Raw genomic sequence first — 14,124 nt, 5'->3', positions numbered from 1 at the left:
GCCTTTTGGGCTCACCAATGCTCCTGTTGTGTTCATGGATCTCATGAACCACGTGTGTAGACCGATGCTGGATCGATCTGTGATAGTTTTCATTAATGGCTGATATTTGCATAATTAGTTAATTATTTAGTATACATTCTTATTCATTTTTAATTAATTATGTGAATAATATGGACAAAAGGTACTTAATATTGTTTAAATTTTGTTTTCAGACCAAAAGACATGCTTGGGAGTGAAAGGGAACAAGAGAAAGCAATTGAAGACCAAAGAATGAAGATTGAGGGACAAAAGCTCATCTACTCGGCGAGTACACGAGTCTACTCGGCGAGTCCTGCTGAATATTCCAGAAGATAGCCACGACTCCTGATTTAAGACGGATAACAACGAGTCTACTCGGCGAGTTGGGTCTGCTACTCGCCGAGTACCCCCTGTTTTGAGATATCTACAAAAACCAAGCCTTTATCCGATGGGACTACTTTTCTGGCGATTTTTGAAGATCCTTCTGCGATTAAGAACCCTGGAAGACGCTGAGGAATTCTAATCTTCAACCTTTTGAAGAATTGAAGCAACTAGGTTAATCATTCCACTTAGCTTTAGGATTTGAGTATGTCTAATCTAGTTAAACTTGTTTTTGTGTTTGATTTTACTGCAACTATGAGCTAATTACGTTTTTGTTTCTGTTTGGGGAATACCAAGGAACTCCTATGGTTTAATTCTTAGCTCTTGGTTAATTGTTTATTGGTGATCTATTAAATTAAGTTTGTTAAAGAACCTTATGCATTAATCACAATTATTTTCTGTTAATTGGAAGACAATTAAGCTGCATGAACATCTCTTAGTTGTTAACCTCATATGTTTATGTGAACACTAACTCATATGCTTAGGAATAATGATTATGAAACTAAGATTAATGAGACAATAATTAGATTAATGTGTGAGCTTGTTTGAGAAACCATCAAACAAGAGGTTAATTGAACCACTAAATTGATTAACCACTACAAATCTTATTTAATCCAAATTATTAATCTAGGGAACTAATTAGTTTAAACACTTGATCACCGCTTAAATTAGTTAATTGTCTAATGGTTAGGATTAATGAACATGAACCTAACCACTATAATTGGTAGCCATTAACAATTAATCTATCATAAATATAAATAACCATAGGAGTGAATTGGTTGAACCTAACTAGAAACATCTTTATCAAATTTGGTGAATTAGTTGTTTGCTTTAGTTATTTAGTTAATTAAGTGTTTTATGGTGTGCTTAAGTTTCTAGTCTTGTAAAACTAGAAGAAAAACCTTTTACTTTCATTAATTGTTTTAGTTAAAATTAGTTATTACTTTAATTTTCCGTTCCCTGAGTTCGATACCTTACTTACTAAACTATACCACTAAAAGACAGGTTCACTGCCTTTGTGTGCTAAATTTATTAATAAAAGTAGGGATAAAACAAGTGCATTTTAAACACATCAAGTTTTTGGCGCCGTTGCCGGGGAACGGTTCTAAATAATTAATCTAATTCCTAATTTTTTCGATCATTTGTGTGAGTTTACTTGCATAAAGTTACTTTATTGCAATTTAGTAGTTAGTAACTAGGTTTTAGCATCTGTTTTAGTTTAAATATTAAGTTTATAATTTTTTCAAAATCACACTGGTACTCACCGAGTGCAGTCACACCTACTCGGCGAGTACAAGCGTATTTAGCAGTTAATTTTCGATTTTTTTAGTACATTTTTTTTGTTCTTTTTACGTTTTTATTTTGTTTATTTCAGGACTTTCATGACCAGAGGATCAAACACCCCGGTGGTACCCCCGTTTGAAGATCTCGAATCCGCATTGAAAAGGAACAAAGGAAAGGACGTGGAGAGCTCGAGTACACCAAAGAAGTCACCTTTGTCCAATTTGAAGACTGTTTTTGGGAAAAAGAAGAGCAGCAAATCAGGAGCATCCAGTGCCTCTTTGACAATCGAGGACCCAATTCAAGAAGATATTGCGTACGAGACCGAGGAAGAAGAGGACCCGACATACGAGCACGAAACCGAGTCCGAGGAAGAGTTAGCTATCACAATGGCTAACATTGATGAAATCCCCATGGGAGAATGGAAGAAGAGGATGCGCGACGACATTGGCCCGGGACTTGTGCAACCCGCAATTCCCACGACTGCTACCTTCGAGCTAAAGGGTCATATCCAAGCTTTACTTAAAGAAATACCTTTTTATGGAAAAGACCATGAAGATGCCTACAAGCATTTGGATGAATTCAATGATGTAGCTGATTACTTCAATGTTCCAAATGTGCCCCGCGAGACTCAGCTACTTTGTATGCTTCCGGTGACATTCAAAGGTGCTGCAAAAGACTGGCTCAAGTCACTTCCTCCCGGATCAGTCACCACTTGGGCCAAGATGAAAGAAGAATTCATTGATCACTTTTGCCCACCTTCCAAGATAGCCAAGTTGAAGAAGGCCATTGCTAACTTTTAACAACAAGCTGGAGAGTCGCTATATGAAGCATGGGAGACGTACAAGAGCTTACTAAGAAACTGCCCACACCATGACCTAAACAGCCAGCAAGAAGTATCCATCTTCTATGATGGAGTCAATATCACAACCAGGCAGTTACTAGACTCGCAAGGCCCGCTAACAAAGAAGCCGCCCCCGGTGATCAAAGAATTGATTGAAGAATTCTCTAAACACTTTAGAGAATACCACAACCCTAGACATGATGTCACTAGGGGAGCCGCTTATGTAGCTACTGAAGACTTATCCACGGTCATGGCTATGCTAAAAACCATGGATAGGAGGATGGATAAGATGGATCAAACAATCCATGCTATTCAGGAAGGTTGTGAAAACTGCAATGGGCCTCACCTCACTAGAGATTGTGATTTAGATGAGAATGGCAACAAGAAGGCGCAAGTATGTTACTCAAGTGGAGACCGATTTGATGAAGACTGGCACAAACAAAAGAACGAGTGGCTCCCTTATGAAGAGTACAAGAAAGCCAAGGAGAAAAGGTTTAGCCAAAAAGGGAGAGGGTTCTACCAAAAGGAGGAGCCGGTGCAAGAGAGGAAGCCAAGCTTGGAAGAAATGCTCACCAAATTTGTAGCTGCCTCAGAAAAAAGACATAGTGATCATGATGCTGCAATTCAAGAAACAAGGACCATGCTTAGGAACCAGGAAGCATCTATCCACAATATAGAAACGCAGCTTGGGCAACTTGCTCAACAAATCAACCAAAGGTCACTGGGCGAACTTCCTAGCAAAACTAAAAATAACCCACGAGGCGCGCACATAAACATAGTCACAACAAGAAGTGGGAAGATAATCACTCCCCTGGCACCTATTGAGACTGAGGCATCCAAGGAATCACAGAAGGAGGAGGCAGAAAACCAAGCAGAAAACCAAATCATACATTCTGACAGCCCTACTCGCCGAGTACCACATATGGACTCGGCGAGTACACCCCCAAATCCCAAGGAGCAGGTCCCTGAAAAGCTTTACCAGCCTCCAATGCCATACCCAGCCCAAGCTAAGAAGGAGAAGCAGGAAGAGGAGTATCAGAAGTTTCTAGATCATATCAAGACTCTTCAAATCAACATACCCTTCATTGAAGTCGTCATGCAAATTCCCAAGTATGCAAAGTTCCTTAAGGAACTTCTCACTAATAGAAGGAAGATGGAGGAAGTGAAGAAGGTTGTACTCAATGAAAACTGCTCAGCTGCTATGCTAAATAAGCTACCAAAGAAGAAAGGTGATCCGGGGAGTTTGACTTTACCTTGCCAATTTGCAACTTAACCACCATTCATGCCTTAGCCGATTCGGGAGCAAGTGTGAACCTAATGCCATATTCGTTCTTTAAGAAGCTGGATCTCCCGGAACCAAGGCCAATTCGCATGGCAATACACTTGGCAAACAAGATAGTCACCTTCCCAAGAGGCATATGCGAAGACATACTAGTCAAGGTGGACAAATTCGTCTTTCCCGCTGATTTTATCATTCTAGACATGGAGGCGGATCCACAAGTGCCAATCATCCTTGGAAGGCCCTTCCTCAACACGGCAAATGCTATAGTAGACATGAGGGACTCAAAGCTCACCTTGCAGGTAGGAGAAGATTCAGTCACATTTAGGGTAGACCAAGCTATGAAGTATTCAAGGAACAGTGACGACACGACATTCTCAATTGATATTCTTCACGAATTATTGGAAGAATGCATAACTGAAGATTCCAGCAAGTTTACAACTGATGATAAAGAATTTGATCCAGAAAAAGACTTGATGGAAATTGAAAGACTACTGGAAGAAGCAGATTATGAAGAATTAGTAAAACAAACTGACAATCCTACTCGCCGAGTAGGACCGATCTACTCGCCGAGTTCCTCTGAAGAAAAGGCAGAAGTTGTGAATACAGCCACCAACTCGCCGAGTACCCTACCTACACTCGGCGAGTCCAACAGTCAGAATCAAAAATCGGAGCTTAAAACTTTACCAGATCATTTGGAGTACGCTTTTCTCGAAGAAGGCAACCAAAAGTCAGTAATTATACCCTCTGACCTGACCAATTCTGAAAAAGAAGAGCTCGTGCAAGTGTTGAAGAAGCGGAAACGGGCCATAGCATGGAGCATCACCGACATCAAGGGAATAAGCCCATCCTATTGCTCCCACAAGATCAATCTGGAAGAAGGAGCAAAGCCGGTTGTACAGCACCAAAGAAGGTTAAACCCGAATATGCAAGAAGTGGTCAAGAAGGAAGTGGTCAAACTCTTAGATGTGGGAATTATCTATTCCATTTCCGACAGTCCATGGGTGAGTCCGGTCCAAGTGGTGCCCAAGAAAGGAGGGATGACGGTCATAACCAACGAAAAGAACGAGCTAATTCCGACACGAACAGTAACCAGTTGGAGAGTGTGCATCGATTATCGAAAGCTAAACGATGCCACTCGTAAAGACCATTTTCCCTTACCTTTTATTGATCAAATGTTAGAAAGATTATCAGGCCATAGCTACTATTTCTTTCTAGATGGATTCTCGGGTTATTTTCAAATACCCATAGACCCAATGGACCAAGAAAAGACCACATTCACTTGCCTAAGTGGGACTTTTGCTTATAGACGCATGCCTTTTGGGTTATGCAATGCACCCGCGACTTTTCAAAGGTGTATGACAGCTATATTCCATGATATGGTGGAAAAATTCATGGAAGTTTTTATGGACGACTTTTCCGTTTTTGGATCTTCTTTCCATGATTGTCTCACTAATCTTGATTTAATGCTTGCTAGGTGTGAAAAAACCGACTTGGTCCTCAATTGGGAGAAATGTCATTTTATGGTCAAGGAGGGTATAGTGTTGGGCCACAAGATTTCCAAAATAGGAATTGAAGTGGATCGGGCAAAGATAGACACTATTGTCAAATTACCCCCACCAACTAATGTGAAGGGCATTAGGAGTTTTCTAGGACACGCGAGTTTTTACCGGCGTTTCATAAAAGGTTTTTCCAAAATAACTAGACCTCTAACACAATTACTACTAAAAGATGCACCATTTAATTTCACTAAACAGTGTTTAGAGGCATTTGAATTTTTGAAGGAAAAATTAACTAATGCCATGATCATTATTGCACCAAATTGGAACTTACCTTTTGAGATTGTGTGATGCTAGTGACTATGCATTAGGAGCTGTCCTTGGGCAAAGGGTTGATAAGCACTTTCAACCCATATATTATGCTAGCAAGACTCTAAACCCAGCCCAAGAAAATTACACCACCACTGAAAAAGAATTATTAGTTGTGGTGTATGCCTTTGACAAATTCCGCCCTTACTTGGTTTTATCTAAAACTACTGTTTTTACTGACCACTCGACTATCAAGTATTTGTTTTCCAAATAGGATGCCAAGACAAGACTGATATGATGGGTGCTACTTCTTCAAGAATTTGACATAGAGATACGAGACAAGAAGGGAATGGAAAATGTAGCAGCTGACCACTTGTCAAGGCTTGAGAACCCGCAATTGCAAGAAGATAAAGTTGGAGACGACTTCCCGGATGAGTACATTATGGTAACAGTGGGAGAAGAGCCATGGTTCGCGGATATAGCTAATTATTTAGCTACAAAATACATCCCGAAAGATTTTAGCAGTCAACAAAAGAAGAAATTCTTTGCTGAATTAAAATATTACTTTTGGGATGACCCATACCTCTTCCGGAGCTGTGCGGATGGGATCATACGAAGATGCGTATTCGGGAAGGAAAGCCGGAAAATATTAGAGCATTGTCATAGCGGGCCCACGGGTGGACATCATGGAGCACACTACACGGCAAAGAAGATCTTTGACATTGGGTTTTATTGGCCCATAATTTTTAAAGATGCAACCCAATTTGTCAAAGAATGTGGTGCTTGTCAAAGAGTGGGAAACATTTCATCTCAAAATGAAATGCCACAACATAGTATCCAAGTGTGCGAGGTGTTTGATGTGTGGGGAATTGACTTCATGGGACCATTTCCCATGTCTAAAGGAAACAAATACATACTAGTGGTGGTGGATTACGTATCCAAATGGGTGGAGGCACAAGCATTACCAACAAATGACGGTCAGGTGGTGGTGCGGTTTTTAAAGAAACTATTTTCACGATTTGGAGTCCCGAAAGCCCTTATAAGTGACCGAGGCACACATTTTGCCAATGACCAATTGGAAAAGGTGTTAAAGAAATATGGGATGGGGTAACCCATAAGTTTTCCACATCATACCATCCACAAACTAGTGGACAAACCGAAGTGACAAATCGAGCCTTAAAGAGAATTTTGGAGAAATCGGTGGGGAGCAATCGCAAGGAATGGTCGGATAAGCTAGACCATATAGGTTATTTTATGGAAAGCAATGCCATTTACTACACCGAAAGCCTTTCGTACAGCTTTCAAAACACCTATTGGTACTACACCATATAGGTTATTTTATGGAAAGCAATGCCATTTACCGGTGGAGCTAGAACATAAGGCGTTTTGGGCTTTAAAGAGTTGTAACTTCAACATGGAGGAACTAAAGAGCAACCAGTTAATGCAAATGAATGCTCTTGAGGAGCTGAGGAATGATGCATACTCTAGTTCATGGCTTTATAAAGAGAAGACCAAGATGTGGCATGACAAAAGGATTAAAGATAAAGACATTCATGAAGGCCAAAAAGTGTTGCTTTTCAACTCAAGACTAAAGCTTTTCTCGGGAAAACTCAAGTCAAGGTGGGATGGTCCTTTTCTAGTAAAGACGGTGTTTCCACATGGTGCTATAGAGCTATTGTCAAGAGATGGCACGCCTTTCAAGGTTAATGGCCATAGAGTTAAAAAGTATGAAGGAGTCCCCCGGAATGAAGGAATGGAAGAGTTGCTGCTGCTGGAAGGGATTGCAACCACGTAGAAGGGGAGGAGTCCAGCTAATGACTCCCTAAAAAGAAGCGCTTCTCGGGAGGCAACCCGAGTTTCAAGTTTGCATTTTCTTTCCTTTTCTTTATTTTCAGTATTTACTTTTCTTCATCTATTTTTGAGAACATAACTGCTTAAGGACAAGCAATGCCAAAAGTGTGAGGTGGATGGCTTAAAAAAATGAGAAAATACATTAATTCTTCAAATTAGCACAAATTTTTTCAATCCGCAAGGTTTACTCGTCGAGTAGGCACGTATACTCGGCGAGTACCTGCCTGAGTAACCCGAAAAAACGCGTAACTGCATTTGTACTCGGCGAGTAGGGCCTTTCTACTCGGCAAGTAGCCGATTTACACGGATGAAATATAAGTATGTAAAAAAGAGGGTTTTCACCCATTTCACCCCATACTCGCCGTGCACAGCGAACTCTCAAGCAGCCCCGGCGATTTTAGCGAGTTCGTCCGATTTTCTCCAATTTTCTACTCAATCTTCTTCATTCAACGAAAAAGGTAACATCTTTACACTATAAACTCGTTAAAGGCTCGATCTTTATCATAGATTTTCCCCGATTTTGCTTGATTTCGGATTTGGGGGTTTCCTCAAATTCTAGGGTTTCGAATTAGCCATGAATTAGGTAATGATAGGATGAATTTATTTATGATTTATGGTTAAATAGGTCATTACAACAAACCCCTGTGAAAAATTTGGATTATTAGACAGTATACACAGGTCCGAAGCCAGGCAGTCCCGATGTTCATCCTACTCGCCGAGTAGGTCGTGTACTCGGCGAGTAGATGACTATTCAGACCCAATTTCTTTGTTTTTAATTACTGGGTATTGTTTGTTGGTGTGTTTTTGATGTTTGTATGCAGGAATCATGGCCAGAAGGGGGCAGTCTTCTCGTGGGGGGAGCCAAAGTGATATCCCATGGCTTTTTTTTCAACAAATCACTTCTAAGTCATCCCAAACAAGGTCCAGAAACAGATTGGAGGCCCTCAAGCAAAAGGAAATTCATCTACCAAACGCAGTTGACTGGGGGTGGTTGGGCAATGTGGGATTGGAGGAGGAGCTTACACCTTACTTGGTGAAAGAATGCAGTCTGGGGTATACCACCATCATATGTGATAGGTGGTTACAATTATTCAAGATTCAAGAGTCGGTTTATGTCGAGTTGTGTTGGGAATTTTTCACTACCATCTCATTCCGAGGTGGTAGTGAGTATTACAATCCCATTACAATTTCTTTTTCTTTGGGTGGGGAGCTGCGACAATGCAGCATTGTTGAGTTCTCTTGGAGGTTACGAATCTATGATCAGAACATGATGATGACTGAAGACTTTGAAGCATTCTTGGAGAACTGCCATAAAAAACTTCCCGAGGCAGTAGTGGCCTCGACATGGTGGAACACGATCGCCAACCGAGTCTATATCCCTTCCACCGCCCAAGAGGGTCACATTCGCTTGCCAATTCACCGCCTCATTCACCGCTTTATGGCCAGCACCATCAACATGCGGAAGGATTGGGACAAGGTCCCAACCCTTGACATCTTCTACCTATGGAGTATTATTACTCCAGACTCTTTTTGCAACCTCCCCTACTGCATTGCAAAATTCCTTGTTGAAGGGGCGGTTAAAGAAAAAATCAACTCAAAAATCAATGGAGGCATGTTTATCACTCGGATGGCCAAGTCATTTGGGGTCTTAGATCTGCCACAAGCTCGGGCACTCACGGTTATCCACCCTCCACCATTCAACACTGCACTATATCGGAGGGCACGGATAGTCGAGAAGTTTGGCGACTCATTCACCATCCCACATGAAGACGAGTTGGCGATTCCAGAGGAGCCGGGAAGGCGGGTCCGACAGCGTAGTGAGCGGGTGCGAGAAGACCCATCGGTTATTCCGGTGGAGGACGATAATGACGGATGGAACCAATTGGAGTATCGCCACTACTTAGACGACAATGGGCGAGGGGTGAACTATAATAACCAATCGTTTGAATACCTTTTCCAACAAATGAATATTGCCCCAAGACCCGGTCCCGGATATCCATATATTATGAATTGGGATGAGCGAATGAGGAGAAGAGATGGAGAAGGAGGAAGTGGCGCGGGAGGAGCCGACATGGAAGATGAAGGATGAAGAATTTTTTTATGTTTTTATGTTTATGATGTTTTGGTTATGTTTTGGACAAATGTTAAACACTTGGATGATGTTTGTTTTTGTGGGGTTGATTATTATTGTCACTTTTAGTTGTTTATTTTTTTCAGGATAGAAGATTAGGAGGCATACTAATTTGTGAGGATCTAGAAGAGATTAAGAGATTTTCAAGAAAAAAATGGAGTTTTGTCCTTACGATTGAGTCTGTAAAAGTTGAGAGTAATGGAGTGTGTTGCTGCTAAGGGAATTAGAAGTGAGGGTCAGTTTGCATTTCCAATTTCAGAACCAGAGTCGAAATGAGCATCAGCTAGACCAGTTTTGAAACTGACAGTCCTACTCGCCGAGTGCACAACCTCTACTCGGCGAGTACCTAAGATATTACACGATATTGTTCTAAGACAATAGCTACTCGCCGAGTCCACGCTACTACTCGCCAAGTAGGCTGCCAATTTTCGAATTCCAGAACTGCTTTAGGAGATTTGGCTGCAACATTTACCCACTTTTTGTGAGGAATTGTCACTGGAGATTTTCTAAAAGAAGTTGTTCCGTGAAATTTTCGAGCTATCAACCACACGAGACGCGTGATACCCGAGCCATGGATGAGTTGTTCCCATGGTTAAAGTCAAGAGAAGAAGGAGCTGAAGAAGAGAGTATCAACCTATCGACTGCTACCCCAGGGGAGTTTGTTCCAATTCTCTCTTTATATTTGCATTTTTATTATTTTCATAATATGCAATGAGGGCATTGCATAAAATAAGTGTGGGGTAGGGGGTTGGTCACATATTAGAAAACTTAGAATCTTAATTTAGGCTAATCTAAAAAATTTTGTTGCATACCAAAAATACTTAGGATTTAATTTAGAAAATTTTGGTAAAAATAAAATTAGGATTCCATGTTAGAATTGTGTTGATAATTGCATGAAAATCCAAATGTTTAGTTGAGCCTATATACGTTCTAGTGCATTTGTGGCTTCCTTATTCCAGTGAAATCATGGGACAAAAACACGACCCCGCTCAGCCCGAGGGATGCAATATGTTTAGCAGCCTAAACCTGAAATGTATCCAGGAAAATTGTTATCGTTAGCCAATAAAGGTTGAGATTGAGCGCCCCTGCTTAAGCATGTAGGGATTTGAGTGAAAAAAGAGAGGTACATGTAAAAAAAGAGAGAGAGAGAATTACAAGAAAAGTTGTAAGAATTTTGGAGCAAATAAAGTGAAGATCAAAAGATCAAAATTCCAAGAAATTCAAAAAGTTGAAGATACCAAAAATCAAACAATAAAGGTGGTGAATTCAAAGAGATCAAAGATCAAATTATCAAAGAAAGTGAAGAATTCCAAAAGAGCTCCATAGTGTTATCAAAAAGTTGTAATTCTAGATTATGTATGCTTGGGTTGCTCAATTAAAAACACCTTGAGGGTAAGAGGTTTTCTGCGGATGGATTCGGAGGGTTGCATAAAATGAGCATAATTCGGGATGAGTGGGCAAGTGTTTATGAGGATTGAGAGTATTTGGAGTATGGGAGGTTTTTAGGAAAAAATTTAGACACAAATGCATGCGTTGCGGTCTTGGCATAATGGCTGGGTTAGATTAGAGTTGTCATATGTGATTCTAATATGTTTAAAATTTAGTTTTGCTTGGGGGCAAACAAAAGTCAAGTGTGGGGTATTTTGATATTTGCATAATTAGTTAATTATTTAGTATACATTCTTATTCATTTTTAATTAATTATGTGAATAATATGGACAAAAGGTACTTAATATTGTTTAAATTTTGTTTTCAGACCAAAAGACATGCTTGGGAGTGAAAGGGAACAAGAGAAAGCAATTGAAGACCAAAGAATGAAGATTGAGGGACAAAAGCTCATCTACTCGGCGAGTACACGAGTCTACTCGGCGAGTCCTGCTGAATATTCCAGAAGATAGCCACGACTCCTGATTTAAGACGGATAACAACGAGTCTACTCGGCGAGTTGGGTCTGCTACTCGCCGAGTACCCCCTGTTTTGAGATATCTACAAAAACCAAGCCTTTATCCGATGGGACTACTTTTCTGGCGATTTTTGAAGATCCTTCTGCGATTAAGAACCCTGGAAGACGCTGAGGAATTCTAATCTTCAACCTTTTGAAGAATTGAAGCAACTAGGTTAATCATTCCACTTAGCTTTAGGATTTGAGTATGTCTAATCTAGTTAAACTTGTTTTTGTGTTTGATTTTACTGCAACTATGAGCTAATTACGTTTTTGTTTCTGTTTGGGGAATACCAAGGAACTCCTATGGTTTAATTCTTAGCTCTTGGTTAATTGTTTATTGGTGATCTATTAAATTAAGTTTGTTAAAGAACCTTATGCATTAATCACAATTATTTTCTGTTAATTGGAAGACAATTAAGCTGCATGAACATCTCTTAGTTGTTAACCTCATATGTTTATGTGAACACTAACTCATATGCTTAGGAATAATGATTATGAAACTAAGATTAATGAGACAATAATTAGATTAATGTGTGAGCTTGTTTGAGAAACCATCAAACAAGAGGTTAATTGAACCACTAAATTGATTAACCACTACAAATCTTATTTAATCCAAATTATTAATCTAGGGAACTAATTAGTTTAAACACTTGATCACCGCTTAAATTAGTTAATTGTCTAATGGTTAGGATTAATGAACATGAACCTAACCACTATAATTGGTAGCCATTAACAATTAATCTATCATAAATATAAATAACCATAGGAGTGAATTGGTTGAACCTAACTAGAAACATCTTTATCAAATTTGGTGAATTAGTTGTTTGCTTTAGTTATTTAGTTAATTAAGTGTTTTATGGTGTGCTTAAGTTTCTAGTCTTGTAAAACTAGAAGAAAAACCTTTTACTTTCATTAATTGTTTTAGTTAAAATTAGTTATTACTTTAATTTTCCGTTCCCTGAGTTCGATACCTTACTTACTAAACTATACCACTAAAAGACAGGTTCACTGCCTTTGTGTGCTAAATTTATTAATAAAAGTAGGGATAAAACAAGTGCATTTTAAACACATCAAGTTTTTGGCGCCGTTGCCGGGGAACGGTTCTAAATAATTAATCTAATTCCTAATTTTTTCGATCATTTGTGTGAGTTTACTTGCATAAAGTTACTTTATTGCAATTTAGTAGTTAGTAACTAGGTTTTAGCATCTGTTTTAGTTTAAATATTAAGTTTATAATTTTTTCAAAATCACACTGGTACTCACCGAGTGCAGTCACACCTACTCGGCGAGTACAAGCGTATTTAGCAGTTAATTTTCGATTTTTTTAGTACATTTTTTTTGTTCTTTTTACGTTTTTATTTTGTTTATTTCAGGACTTTCATGACCAGAGGATCAAACACCCCGGTGGTACCCCCGTTTGAAGATCTCGAATCCGCATTGAAAAGGAACAAAGGAAAGGACGTGGAGAGCTCGAGTACACCAAAGAAGTCACCTTTGTCCAATTTGAAGACTGTTTTTGGGAAAAAGAAGAGCAGCAAATCAGGAGCATCCAGTGCCTCTTTGACAATCGAGGACCCAATTCAAGAAGATATTGCGTACGAGACCGAGGAAGAAGAGGACCCGACATACGAGCACGAAACCGAGTCCGAGGAAGAGTTAGCTATCACAATGGCTAACATTGATGAAATCCCCATGGGAGAATGGAAGAAGAGGATGCGCGACGACATTGGCCCGGGACTTGTGCAACCCGCAATTCCCACGACTGCTACCTTCGAGCTAAAGGGTCATATCCAAGCTTTACTTAAAGAAATACCTTTTTATGGAAAAGACCATGAAGATGCCTACAAGCATTTGGATGAATTCAATGATGTAGCTGATTACTTCAATGTTCCAAATGTGCCCCGCGAGACTCAGCTACTTTGTATGCTTCCGGTGACATTCAAAGGTGCTGCAAAAGACTGGCTCAAGTCACTTCCTCCCGGATCAGTCACCACTTGGGCCAAGATGAAAGAAGAATTCATTGATCACTTTTGCCCACCTTCCAAGATAGCCAAGTTGAAGAAGGCCATTGCTAACTTTTAACAACAAGCTGGAGAGTCGCTATATGAAGCATGGGAGACGTACAAGAGCTTACTAAGAAACTGCCCACACCATGACCTAAACAGCCAGCAAGAAGTATCCATCTTCTATGATGGAGTCAATATCACAACCAGGCAGTTACTAGACTCGCAAGGCCCGCTAACAAAGAAGCCGCCCCCGGTGATCAAAGAATTGATTGAAGAATTCTCTAAACACTTTAGAGAATACCACAACCCTAGACATGATGTCACTAGGGGAGCCGCTTATGTAGCTACTGAAGACTTATCCACGGTCATGGCTATGCTAAAAACCATGGATAGGAGGATGGATAAGATGGATCAAACAATCCATGCTATTCAGGAAGGTTGTGAAAACTGCAATGGGCCTCACCTCACTAGAGATTGTGATTTAGATGAGAATGGCAACAAGAAGGCGCAAGTATGTTACTCAAGTGGAGACCGATTTGATGAAGACTGGCACAAACAAAAGAACGAGTGGCTCCCTTAT

General features: G+C 40.0%; 1 protein-coding gene and 2 non-coding genes across 3 annotated transcripts; 1 reads left to right on the top strand and 2 right to left on the bottom strand.

Annotated features, from left to right (window-relative positions):
• Positions 1-2,453: 2,453 nt before the first annotated feature.
• Positions 2,454-2,560, bottom strand: LOC111894218 (small nucleolar RNA R71). The gene has a single exon (XR_002851114.1). It is a non-coding gene; the product is annotated as a small nucleolar RNA R71 (small nucleolar RNA).
• A 4,315-nt stretch (positions 2,561-6,875) lies between these two features.
• LOC128126772 (uncharacterized) lies at positions 6,876-7,406 on the top strand. Its single transcript, XM_052764881.1, has one exon. It carries the CDS (start codon positions 6,876-6,878, stop codon positions 7,404-7,406), a length of 531 nt encoding a protein of 176 aa, XP_052620841.1.
• Positions 7,407-13,590: 6,184 nt separating this feature from the next.
• LOC111918328 (small nucleolar RNA R71) lies at positions 13,591-13,697 on the bottom strand. Its single transcript, XR_002859180.2, has one exon. It is a non-coding gene; the product is annotated as a small nucleolar RNA R71 (small nucleolar RNA).
• Between the last annotated feature and the right edge of the window lie 427 nt (positions 13,698-14,124).

Source organism: Lactuca sativa, chromosome 6 (genome assembly GCF_002870075.4).
Source record: "Lactuca sativa cultivar Salinas chromosome 6, Lsat_Salinas_v11, whole genome shotgun sequence".
NCBI classification, from domain to species: Eukaryota; Viridiplantae; Streptophyta; class Magnoliopsida; order Asterales; family Asteraceae; genus Lactuca; species Lactuca sativa.
This window is presented reverse-complemented; position numbering and strand designations above follow the sequence as displayed.